This window comes from Mustelus asterias, chromosome 12, assembly GCF_964213995.1.
Source record: "Mustelus asterias chromosome 12, sMusAst1.hap1.1, whole genome shotgun sequence".
Classification (NCBI taxonomy): Eukaryota; Metazoa; Chordata; class Chondrichthyes; order Carcharhiniformes; family Triakidae; genus Mustelus; species Mustelus asterias.
In genome coordinates, this window is record NC_135812.1 from 62,999,294 (window position 1) to 63,012,919 (window position 13,626).

The window sequence follows — 13,626 nt, forward strand, 5'->3', positions numbered from 1 at the left end:
TTTTGATATAATTGATTCCATGGCTGCTGCTCCCTTTTCCAAATGCGTATTCTGGATTAATTCTCTATTCCTCGGTTCAATTCTGGTAAAGCTGAGACCATAGCATTTTTGGCTACCAGCAGCAATTGCACAGCTCTGGCCTGGTGCATCCAATGGTGCACAGACTTGGCATCCTACTTGATCTTGAGCTAAGCTTTCAAACCCACAACTGATCAGTCACCAAGCTTGATCATTTTGAGTAAATCGCATCAGTCAACCTCCAGAAAAATCCTACTTTGTCTCGTTATCTATTTTTTCTTCTCCCTCACCTATTGAAATCCTCATCCACATCTTCATCCTTTTCAGACTGATTTCTCCAGCATCTTTTTTTAATTGTCTGTCAGTCACACCCTCCGAGCTCTGTGGTTCAAATCCACACCAAGTTTATTGTTCTCTTCCTTGCTGAGGTGCCTGAAATGTAAAAATGTTTTGTTTAGTGTTGACATTATCACCTTGTTTCAGGTGACTTTCTTCAGGTGAATCTGATGTGAATAATTGTAGGTGGGAATGTAATAAGAAAGGTGTTAAAGTTAATTAAACTAGTTGCACACGGGGATGAAAACTATTTATTGGGCCGTTAGAAATTTCTGGTTTGATTTGGACTGAGCCGGGATGTGAACAAGAGTTAGTCTGTAACTTAATTAACATAAGCAGCCATGCTGCAGAAGTGGAGGTTCACTGAGGTTCAGTAACTGCATTGTGTCTTTACCAGGCTGTGAATGCGTTGCCCTGCCTCGAGGAGCTGCTTGCATCCCATAACAAGTTGTGTGGGATTATTGATCTCAGCAAATGTAATAAGGTCAGTATCAGGTGCACAAAACACAAAAAAGCCTTGCTGAATATTTGCTGCATCTTTAACAGTTACTTCAATAGCATTGGCATCTTCTTCTTTCCGTGCAATGTGAATTTGGAGAATTGGACTGTAAATCTTGATGACAGCAGTTAACTCATTGCCTGTGTTTTATTAAAAAATCCTACATTGAGCGAACATGAACTGGTTTGTGAACACTCTCCTCCAATAGTGGATTTTCCAGGGTTGTAGAAGTGGTTTTACTGTCACTTAAATTGTGAAGATCCTGTGAATATGTGATATATACAAAACCCAACATTATCCCAGGCCAGGATCTCGGGGTCCTCATTGATTTGTTACCTGGATCAGCAGTCTGTAATTTTTGTCCAACCCAATTCATCATTATTTGGAGTCAAACAGCTTGGCAAATCTTTGAACTCAAGAGTCATCACATTTTGGACCCTGAAGGAGACCTGTGAAAAATTTCATGACTTTCACAAGAGAACCAGGAGTTGTGAAAGGAATTTCTGTGTTATGCAAATGATTATGATCAAGGGACTTATTTAGCTATTAAAGGTACAGTTATGACTGTAAAAAATGGGAATGAAAAATAATAAGAGGTGTATAATTAAAATACATAAATGTGCTGATGAATAAATGAATACTTTAAAAATGAACTTACTTGGCTGTCACAGTTTAAATTTGATTTGATTTATTATTGTCCCATGTATTCGTATACAGTGAAAAATATTGTTTCTTGCGCACAATACAGACAAAGCATACCGTTCATAGAGAAGGAAAGGAGAGAGTGCAGAATCCAGTGTTACAGTCATAGCTAGGGTGTAGAGAAAAATCAACTTAATGTGAGGTAGGTCCATTTAAAAGTCTGATGGTAGCAGGGAAGAAGCTGTTCTTGTGTCGGTTTGTACGTATCCTCAGACTTTTGTATCTTTTTCCCAATGGAAGAAGGTGGAAGAGAGAATGTCCGGGGTGGGTGGGGTCCTTAATTATGCTGGCTGCTTTGCCGAGGCAGCGGGAAGTGTAAACAGAGTCAATGGGTGGGAGGCTGGTTTGAATGATGGACTGGACTTCGTTCACAACCTTTTGTAGTTTCTTGCGGTCTTAGACAGAGCAGGAGCCACATCAAGCTGTGATACAACCAGAAAGAATGGTTTCTATGGTGAATCTGTAAAAGTTGGTGAGAGCCGTAGTGGACATGCCAGAATTCCTTAGCCTCCTGAGAAAGTAGAGGCATTAATGGGCTATCTTAACTATAGTGTTGGCATGGGGGCACCAGGACAGGATGTTGGTGATCTGGCCACCTAAAAACTTGAAGCTCTCGACCATTTCTACTTCATCCTCATTGATGTCGACAGGGTTTAAATTGGTAGATCGTATAATTTGTGTATTAAATATTGAGAGATATATAAATACTTAAATGTGCTGCTGGACAAGTAGCTATTCCTAACATAGTGGTTGAATTGTTTTTTGTGTAAATTCCACCTTCTCACTTAATGTACAGTCATGCATGCCGGTTAATGATTAATTGGTTAAATGTCAGATTTGTCTAGTTTTGCTCTGACTGTTCTGTTAACAGGCCAAAATGGCCTCGACCAACATAACAAGAAACTCAGATGAAGGTGTAAAGAGAAATCAAACAACTTGAGAGAAGGTGAAACCAGGCCATAATTTTTTTAATTTATTCTTTCGTGGGATCTGGGTGTCACTGGCAAGGCCAACATTTGTTGCCCATTCCTAATTGCCCTTGAACGGAGAGCTTGCTCAGCCATTTAAGATCAACCATATTGCTGTGGGCCTGGAGTCACATGTAGGCCAGACCAGGTACGAACGGCGGATTTCCCTCCCCACATGGCATTAATGAACCAGATGAGCTTTTATGGCAATCGAAGGGTTTCTGGGTTACCTGTAACATTATCATTATATCACCAGCTCCCTGTAAAAAGTGAAAAAGTGGAATAAAAGTAAATTAGCACATGTATTGAAAGAGACACTGCTGAGGTTGTAGACAGATGATCTAGTATGTACAATCTTAAATGTACACACTTTACATTAAGTACACTACATATTGTGTGTATTTATTAAGTTACATCTATGTCCCTGTACTCTATACACAAATGTTTCATGTGTCATGTTCTAGAAAAATAGGCAAATTGATAAGCATGCTTAGATACAAATAAGATGCTATCTACTCTCCAACAGCATGGCAAACCAGTGCTCTGCAGCAAGACACAGAACAACATAATTCATAGAATCCCTACAGTGTAGAAAGAGGCCTTTCTACACTGTCTGCACCGACTCTCTGAAAGAGCATCTTACCCAGGCCTACCCCCTACCCTGTCCCTGTACCGCTGCACATTTACCCGGCTAATCCCCCCTAATCTACACAGTTTGGGACAGTAAGGGGCAATTTAGCATGGCCAATCCACCTAATCTTGATTTAATTTGATTTATTATTGTCACATGTATTAGTATACAGTGAAAAGTATTGTTTCTTGTGCGCTATACAGACAAAGCATACCGTTCATAGAGAAGGAAAGGAGAAATTGCAGAATATAACGTTACAGTCATAGCCGGGCATAGAGAAAGATCAACTTAATGCAAGATAGGTCCATTCAAAAGTCTGATGGCAGCAGGGAAGAAGCTGTTCTTGAGGCAGTCGGTATGTTTCCTCAGACTTTTGTACCTTTTTCCCGATGGAAGAAGGTGGAAGAGAATATGTCCAGGGTGCGTGGGGTCCTTAATTATGCTGGTTGCTTTTCCGAGGCAGCAGGAAGTGGAGACAGTGTCAGTGGGTGGGAGGCTGGTTTGAGTGATGGACTGGGCTTTGTTCACGACCTTTTGCAGTTTCTTGCGGTCTTGGACAGAGTAGGAGCCATACCAAGCTGTGATACAACCAGAAAGAATGCTTTCTATGGTGCATCTGTAAAAGTTGGTGAGAGTCGTAGCGGACATCCCAAATTTCCTTAGTCTTCTGAGAAAGTAGATGCGTTGGTGGGCTTTCTTAACTATAGTGACGGCATGGGGGGACCAGGACAGGTTGTTGGTGATCTGGACACCTAGAAACCTAAAGCTTCCTGAACTTGAAGACTCTCTCCTTCATTTCGTTGACATTGAGGTAGAGATTATTGTCATCACACCAGTTCACCAGATTCTCTATCTCTTTCCTGTACTCCCCTCGTCATTATTTGAGATCCAACCCACGATGGTGTTATCACAACAAAGCTGAAAATCAAGTTGGAGGGGAATCTTTGGACTGTGGGAGGAAACCAAGCACCCGGAGGAAACCCATACAAACACGGTGGGCGGTACAGTGGCACAGTGGTTAGCATTGCTGCCTCATAGTGCCAGGGACCCGGGTTCGGTTCCCGGCTTGGGTCACTGTCTGTGTGGAGTTTGCACATTCTCCCTGTGTCTACGTGGGTTTCCTCCGGGTCCTCCGGCTTCCTCCCACACTCCAAAGATGTGTGGGTTAGGTGGATTGGTCATGCTAAATTGCCCCCTAGTGTCAGGGGAACTAGCTAGGGTAAATGCATCGGGTTATGGGGCTAGGGCCTGTGTGGGATTGTAGTCGGTGCAGACTTGATGGGCTGAATGGCCTCCTTCTGCACTGTAGGATTCAAATTTATGACATGGGGAGAACGTGCAAACTCCACACAGACAGACACCCAAGACTGGAATCGAGCCTGGGTCCCTGGCACTGTGAGGCAGCCGTGCCAACCACTGTGCCACCGTGCTGCCCCTGCACAGCTACACGGTGAGGCCTAATAGGGACCCGTAGATAAATAGCTCATGGTGATTAGTGACACGGATAAAGCAATATTAAAGGAGGTACATATCGCAGATGCATGCTGAGTGGCCAATACATCATGGCTGGAGATCACAATTGCGATTTGCTCTTTAGGATACATCTGGGAAAACTAATTAGTGGGCTTGCTTTTCAAAGAAAGCTGTTGTAGCACCTGGAACACACTGAGCAGGCACATATCTGCATACCCATGACTTTGCAGGATATGGAAGAACAGTTGGCCGTATTATAGATTGCTATTAGGCAAGAAGCTACACCAGTGATCAATCTCATTAATGCACGTCATAAACACATTAGATGCAACTCAAATGAATGTTCCCTTGGTTGAATTAAGTGCTTTGAGGTCCAGGATTCAAGAAACAGACAAGGCCAATACATACTCTGTGAGGCAAACTTTGTGTGCAATCATTAGGCAAACCTTCAGGGAGCCAGAGTGTTACATGTGGACAAATCTTCAGCCTTTCTCAGGTGATTTTCTCTAAATGTTACAAATAGGGCAAAGAGGACTAGCCAAGGGCTATTGCACTCATGGCAGCGCAAAAAGAAGTGAACAACAGATCAAAAAGTATTGGATCCCAGCAACCATAAGTTTAAGTTTATTCATTAGTGTCACAAGTAGGCTTACATTAACACTGCAATGAAGTTACTGTGAAAATCCCCTAGTCGTCACACTCCGGCGCCTGTTCGGGTACACTGAGGGAGAATTTAGCATGGCCAATGCACCTAACCAGCATGTTTTCGGACTGTGGGAGGAAACCAGAGCACCCGGAGGAAACCCACGCAAACCCAGGGAGAATGTGCAAACTCCGCACAGTGACCTAAGCTGGGAATCGAACCCGGGTCCCTCGCGCTGTGAGGCAGGAGTGCTAACCACTGTGCTGCCCCATAATACAGAACTCTTGTGGACTGTGACCAATACACCACAGTTATTTACATGTTGCATAGACAGCTCAACTATCAAGTTAAGGGAAGATTTTAGTATAGTGCATATGAGGAAATGTGATATAGATGTAAGGGACAATCTGAGTATGAATGGGTAAGGTGAACTTGATATTGGACTTCTGGCTTCATTTTAATTACATTAGTAAACTGCAAACACCTACTGGGTGTCTCCAGGAAGCACCCTGCTGAGTTACTTACCACTATAGGGTTGCTGTGCTTTTGGCAGTAGGTACTTGTAAGTAAGTAAGTAAGTGATTATGAGAGGTCGATTAGAAGGGGTGGTGATGGGCTGCCATTGATGTTTTCTTTCCTTTTAATATTTGATTCAATCAAGGTTGGTGGGTGGATTCAACTTAAAAGGGGACAGTATCTTTAAAACAGAGTGCCACCAGATTCCAGCAGTTCTCTTGATTTATAAGTGTATCAGAATGAACAAACTACAAAATAGATAGTTAGTTTGCCCCTGTAAATTGTCCATTTACAACTAATCAGAACATTTCCAAATCAGAAAGTGAACTGAACCAGCTGTATAAATACTGTGGCCACAAGAGCAGGCCAGAGACTGGGAATTCTGTTGTCAGTAACTTATCTCCTGTCCACAATCTGCAATGCACAATTCAAGAGTGTGATACTGTCCACTTGCCTAGATGACTGAAGCTCAACATCATCCAGGACAAATCAGCCTGCTTGATTGGCACTGCATCCTCTACCTTGAACATTCACTCCCTCCACCATCAACGCACAGTGGCTGCAGTGTGTACCACCTACTGATGCACCCAAGTCAACAAACCTCCTTCGACAGCACCTTTCAAACACAACAGCCTGTTGGTTTGTTGGGACAAAGGCAGCAGATGCACGGGAACATCACTACCACACATCATCCTGATTTGGAACTTTCTGGTTGTTGCTTCACTGCCACTGAGTCAGAATTCTGGAATTCTCTTCCAAACAGCACTGTGGGTATAGCTACACCATATCGACTGCAGTGCTTTAAGAAGGCAGCTCACCGTCACCTTCTCAAGGGCAATTTGGGGTGGGCAATAAATGCTGGCCTAGCCTGTGAAGCCCACACCCAGTGAATGAATAAGTAAATAGGAGCAGTAATTTTTAGACAGTGGAGTGAGCCTAGCTGTTGATGTATTTCATCTTCCCAATTGATAATGATTGTGGTGAAAATCCAACCTACATTGTCATCCACTTAGGCTGAAGGGCACAGAAGTGGGACAATCGACCCAACAGGTCCATGTGAGCAATTATGCTCCAACCCAGCCTCTCCCATCTTTCCTCATCTGAATCTATCTGTTCTCTTCTCCATCATTTGCTTGTTTAACTTCCCCTCAAAGGCATCTATACCACTTGCTTCAACCACTCCCTGTGATAGTGAGTTCGACAGTCTCATCTTTGCGGAAAATGCGTTTCTTTTGGATTCCTGCACTATCTTTTTGTAAAGCTCTTTCCCCACAAGTGGAGACATCTTCTCTGGCTGGGATTTTGCAGTCCAGTCCCTGTCACAGGTGGGGGATAGGAAATCCCATCCTCTGTATCTACTCTGTCAAAATCTTTCATAATTTATACTTCCTCTATTGGGTTACCCCTCAGCTTACTTTTTTGCAAGAGAAAAGAGACCCAGCCAATCCATTCTTTTCTGATATGTATACCCAATCATTTCTGGTATCATCCTTAGAAATCTTCTCTGGACCCTCTAGGGTGCCTGTATATCCTTTTTATAAGATGGTGACCAGACTTTTTAAGTCTGGCCTAACCAAGGTTCAGTACAGGTTTAGTGTAACTACTTCCCTACTTTTTAATTCTACTCCTCAAGTAACAAAGCGTAGTGCTTGGTTTGCATTATTGCTGCTAAATAGGGTACTTGTTGGCTCTGTGCTACGCATCCTGTGGTGTACCCTAACTAATCGCCGGGAGTGCAGCCCATTCATTGATTCCCTGGCATGACTATTAGGACAAAAAGCCCACGGTGTAACATCATTCAGCCCCTCCCCCCACCCCCTCCAACTGACTGCTGAAGATTGTGTTGCCTTACTGTGGTGATAAAAATTATTTGCTTTCAGCAGTCTTGTATAGAAACCTTGGTCGTTTTCCTCATGACTTACGCACAGGCCTGAAGTATATAAATAGCCAAATTTGTAGTTTACTAACCCAAACAGTCAAGTTTCCAGACAGATTAGCCTTTAGCAAAGTCTTTAACAAGCAAAGTGCTTTTTTGTGGCCTTATTCCCATTAATGCTTTTAGCTTGTGGGAAAAACTGTAAGCATCTGTTAATAATGAAAGAAGGGTTGTCCCTCTTCCAATTATTTTCCTCTCGAATGTATTCAGATAGTTGCTGGTTAAATTCAGGTCAGTTTAGACATTTTGCCCATAGAAAGTGAAGTGGAATAAAAATAGACCAAGACTTGGCTCCTGAAAACACTTCCAACATATTTCAACTAGGGCAGCTATGGGATTGCTGCAATTATCCATAGCATTTCTGTGTTAAGGAAGAAATAAATTGCCAGGTTACATTCTTAACAGCTACTGGAGTATTTGCAAGCGGGCAGCAGATAACACTCAGCTGTGATGCTACTGTAGTTGAACAGCCTGCTGATGCTTATGGTGTCAGCTCATGTGTGAAGGGTTAGCATGTAGTTGAGCTGTTGGGATTTGCAGAACTGCACTTCAGCACAAGTTACTGCCTTCAGGAAAGGCAATTTTAAACTAAAACACAATTTCTTTCAAGTTAGACTGCACTCCCACTTTTTGACTCACTTCAAAGAAGAATCAGCAAAAAATTGTTTCTTTTAAAAATGGTTCGCATGCTGATTTTCTCAGCTTCCTTTCTCTTCTGGAGGTGTAGACACTTGGTCAGGGGACAATTCCACAAGGGCTTGACTCTGGTACTTGATTCCGATCATTATTTGTGTGTCGAAGATGTTATTCAACCTAGCGCTGCTCTCAGCCAACACCCATACACCCATGTTTCCAGTCAGGGATATCTCTGCATAACAATCAGCAACAAGAACTTTACTCCATCCTCCACCCATAGTCATAAGCCCAGGTTAAATGTATGTTATACATTGGGTAAGGTTGGTTTGAAACTGGGGATCAAGCCTGAGATCATTCTGGCCTCTCTTATCAGCGAAACTGTAAACATGAAATTTAGTTCATTGGTACATCTTCTAATACAACATTATTTTTCTTCCTATCAGTTACAGGAACTGGATTTATCCAACAACAAAATATCAGAGGTCCGAGGGTTGTCTTTACTGGAAACTGTAACAGTGAGTGATAGAACAATTCAATAACTGTGGTCAGACTAATCGCATATATTTTGCCAGTACTGTCATTATTGAATTGAATTGTGTCGCCTTTTTGTCTCCACTACAGATTGTCAACCTCTCTGGGAATGTTCTATGCAGCACCGAATGTCTCGGATCTCTTTGGTGAGTTTGGAGTCATTGCATAAATCTGTGAAGAAAGCTAGGAGTAAGAAAAGGCTTTTCATCTGCTTCCTTCCACAGATTATGCTTGATTGCTTCAATCATGGATTACCCCACTCTCCTCCTCCACTATCAAAATCTCAGATTCACATTGCAGCTAGATCTGTTAATCTGAAAGGAGGTATCCTCTGTGCATAGGGTGTGGCAATTAAGACTATAACCATGTTTATAAGCAATGTCTTGATAGCCTTGTCCCTTATTATACGGAAGAAATTTCCCTCAGTATTTCTGGAGCCCTCAATCCCCTGTTTTTGTCTTATGGGCATTGATCCTGTCTCTTTTCTCTGTATGACTTCTGTTTATATTTTTATAACCTGCCCAGCTTCGTCCTTGAATTATATTCGCACGATGGTGCAAATTCAATAAATCAACTAAAATACTGGTGAGCCAGATCCCCCCTCCACTGTACTGTCTGGCCTGCTGTCTGTCATAGAGCCCAAATGTGATGGCTGTTGAAGCTTTTGTGCATTTATTTCATGCCCCATTATACATAAAAAACAGTATTAAATGATCAACAGTCCCATGATTTTATTTCAGGCATTTGATATTCATCCAAGTGTTTATTGCAAAACCAGTTACCTAAAATGTATTCCCTTCTTCATAAACACTAATCTTCCTCGTTTGCGTGCACACCAGATGGGGTACCAGTAGATAATAAATCATCTTGTCCTCTGGCGCCTCCAGCTGCTTTCTAATGTGCTGTTAGAAAAATGTATTTGTGTTTTTCTGTTATTGCTTTCATGTGTTCCCCTTCGCCACCTCCAAGGCTGAGCAAATGAGCCATCGGTTTCCCCAAAAATTGTTGCCACTGCTTGAAAATACAGCTCTGTACACACTGGCTACCAGGCAGTACACAGCGCGTAGCATTGCTGAATATTGCAGGAGGATAACCTGATTATTTACCGACCAGATTTGTCTTCTGATTTAATCCCCAACATCTAAGCATTTACATTCATAAATCTTGAGGTTGGAAAGGGTGGGGAGCATTGAGGGACAGAACACTGATTGAAAGCCATTTTGACGTGTTTTGGGGACAGTATGTTTAGTGCCTGTTACCCTTCTGTGAATGGTGATGGTTGACTGGATATTTGACTGCAAGGATGATCTGATATTACAGCTGTTAAATATAACCTTCTTGAAACAAGGTATTAGTTGCTACCTTCCTACACCCGCCTACTCCCACCCCCACAAACCCAAAAGAAATTCCTACTGACTCTGCCAATGCTGTCAGTTTGGAGCTGCCCTCTCCCGCATGGTTTCTGAATTTAAATCTTGAAATCCCAGCTGAACTGGCCCCTTTGTCTCCGTATGTGTCTTTCTTTTTCACCTGTGTGCACTTCTCTCTTTATCTCGCTGTGTGTCTCCCATTGCTCTCGCTCTCTCCCTTTATTTTTATTTTATTTATTAGTGTCACAAGTAATCCTACATTAACACTGCAATGAAGTTACTGTGAAATTCCCCTAGGTGCTTTCCCACTCTCTCTGTTATCTCTCTGTTCCACACACCATATTCTAGCATGGATCATTGGATGGTGTTGGGAATGCTGACCATTTTATCTCCCAGCCCATGCTCAAGAGTGCTTTGTTTTAATGCTCTAACTACTACCCTAGCTGAGATTCGCTAATTTAGCACAGATTCAGAAGAATTCTGTATTGCCTGGTTTATCTCTCCTAAATTATTGCCTCCTTTATCTCTCCCCGTGCTCTCAGACCCAAGTCTGTACTACTTTACCAGCTGCGTAGGGTTGTGGAGACTGTCTAGCAGCAGGATGATTCTGCTGACCTTTCCCATTTTCCGCTGTGCATGGAATCACACAATTGTTACAGTGCAGGAGGCAATGTGGCCCCTGACTTCCATTCCTGCACATCCTCGCAACAATGGAAGTGAAATTCAGAATTTGTGGTGTAAGGAATGTTCACACTTTGCGCAGGATGGTTCCCATCCAGTTCAGCAATCCCCTAAAAACAAAACAATCAATGTACTGCAGTGCACTAAGCAATCACCAATTCAAACCTCAGTCTATGCTGAGTTCCCTGCATAGTGCCCTTGGATTAGAGACCGCAAGAAAGACTTGCATTTGTGTAGCACTTTTCACAGCCACCGGATTTCCAAAGCTCTTTACAGCCAATGAAGTACTTTTGACGTGTAGCCACAATTGTAGGAAATGTAGCAGCTAATTTGCACACTACAAGCTCCCAGAAACAGCAATATGATAATGATCAGATAATCTGCTTCTGTAAGGTTGACTGAGGGATAAATATTGACTGGGATTCCAGAGATAATTCCTCTGTTCTTCAGAATAATGATGTGGAGATGCCGGCGTTGGACTGGGGTAAACACAGTAAGAAGTTTAACAACACCAGGTTAAAGTCCAACAGGTTTATTTGGTAGCAAAAGCCACACAAGCTTTCGGAGCTCTAAGCCCCTTCTTCAGGTGAGTGGGAATTCTGTTCACAAACAGAGCATATAAAGACACAGACTCAATTTACATGAATAATGGTTGGAATGCGAATACTTACAACTAATCAAGTCTTTAAGAAACAAAACAATGTGAGTGGAGAGAGCATTAGGACAGGCTAAAAAGATGTCTATTGTCTCCAGACAAGACAGCCAGTGAAACTCTGCAGGTCCACGCATCTGTGGGGGTTACAAAAAGTGTGACATGAACCCAATATCCCGGTTGAGGCCGTCCTCGTGTGTGCGGAACTTGGCTATCAGTTTCTGCTCAGCGACTCTGCGCTGTCGTGTGTCGCGAAGGCCGCCTTGGAAAACGCTTACCCGAATATCAGAGGCCGAATGCCCGTGAGCGCTGAAGTGCTCCCCAACAGGAAGAGAACAGTCTTGCCTGGTGATTGTCGAGCGGTGTTCATTCATCTGTTGTCGCAGCGTCTGCATAGTTTCCCCAATGTACCATGCCTCGGGACACCCTTTCTTGCAGCGTATCAGGTAGACAACGTTGGCCGAGTTGCAAGAGTATGTACCGTGTACCTGGTGGATGGTGTTCTCACGTGAAATTATGACATCTGTGTCGATGATCCGGCACGTCTTGCAGAGGTTGCTGTGGCAGGGTTGTGTGGTGTCATGGTCACTGTTCTCCTGAAGGCTGGGTAGTTTGCTGCGGACAATGGTCTGTTTGAGGTTGTGCGGTTGTTTGAAAGCAAGAAGTGGGGGTGTGGGGATGGCCTTGGCGAGATGTTCGTCTTCATCAATAACATTTTGAAGGCTCCGGAGGAGATGCCGTAGCTTCTCCGCTCCGGGGAAGTACTGGACAACGAAGGGTACTCTGTCCACTGTGTCCCGTGTTTGTCTTCTGAGGAGGTCGGTGCGGTTTTTCGCTGTGGCGCGTTGGAACTGTTGATCAATGAGTCGAGCGCCATATCCTGTTCTTATGAGGGCATCTTTCAGCGTCTGGAGGTGTCTGTTGCGATCTTCCTCATCCGAGCAGATCCTGTGTATACGGAGGGCTTGTCCGTAGGGGATGGCTTCTTTAACATGTTTAGGGTGGAAGCTGGAGAAGTGGAGCATCGTGAGGTTATCCGTGGGCTTGCGGTACAGTGAGGTGCTGAGGTGACCGTCCTTAATGGAGATGCGTGTGTCCAAGAATGCAACCGATTCTGGAGAGTAGTCTATGGTGAATCTGATGGTGGGATGGAACTTGTTGATGTCATCATAGAGTTGTTTCAGTGATTGTTCACCATGAGTCCAAAGGAAGAAAATGTCATCGACGTATCTAGTGTATAGCATCGGTTGAAGGTCCCGTGCGGTGAAGAAGTCTTGTTCGAACCTGTGCATGAAGATGTTGGCATATTGAGGTCCGAATTTGGTCCCCATGGCTTTCCGTGTGTCTGGATGAAGAACTGGTTGTTGAAGGTGAAGATATTGTGGTCCAGGATGAAGCGGATGAGATGTAAAATTGCATCTGGAAACTGGCAGTTGTTGGCGCTGAGCACTGAGGCCTTTGCAGCAATGCCATCGTCATGGGGGATGCTGGTGTAGAGTGCTGAGACATCCATTGTGACGATGAGCGCTCCTGGTTCAACTGCTCCATGTGTGCCGAGTTTCTGTAGGAAGTCCGTCGTGTCGCGACAAAAGCTGGGGGTTCTTTGTACAATGGGTTTCAGGATGCCCTCGACATAGCCGGAGAGGTTCTCGCACAGGGTCCCATTGCCCGATACGATGGGACGGCCGGGTGTGTTTGCCTTGTGTATCTTCGGGAGGCAGTAGAGATCTCCAACGCGGGGAGTACGTGGGATGAGAGCATGGAGAGTGTTCTGAAGGTCCGGATCAAAGGTCTTGATCAGAGTGTTGAGTTGACGGGTGTGTTCTTTGGTCGGATCTGCAGGTAATTGTCTGTAGTGTTCCTCATTGTTGAGTTGTCGGTACACTTCTTTGCAGTAATCCGTTCTGTTCAGTATGACGATGGCCCCTCCTTTGTCTGCTGGTTTGATGACAATGTTGCGGTTGGTCTTGAGAGCGTGGATGGCGTTACGTTGTGCTTGGGTGATGTTCGGGGCTGTCTTGTGAGTGCGGCTGA

At 43.8% G+C, this 13,626-nt stretch overlaps 1 protein-coding gene across 2 annotated transcripts in view; it reads left to right on the plus strand.

The window, feature by feature from the left end:
• Positions 1–13,626, plus strand: part of LOC144501525 (uncharacterized) — a 100,530-nt gene that overhangs the window by 43,451 nt on the left and 43,453 nt on the right. For both annotated transcript variants that reach the window (XM_078225346.1, XM_078225347.1), the window contains exons 7-9: positions 752–838; positions 8,802–8,873; positions 8,980–9,035. In XM_078225346.1, the coding sequence (XP_078081472.1) occupies positions 752–838; positions 8,802–8,873; positions 8,980–9,035 (215 nt within the window). The remainder of the gene's footprint in view (positions 1–751; positions 839–8,801; positions 8,874–8,979; positions 9,036–13,626) is intronic.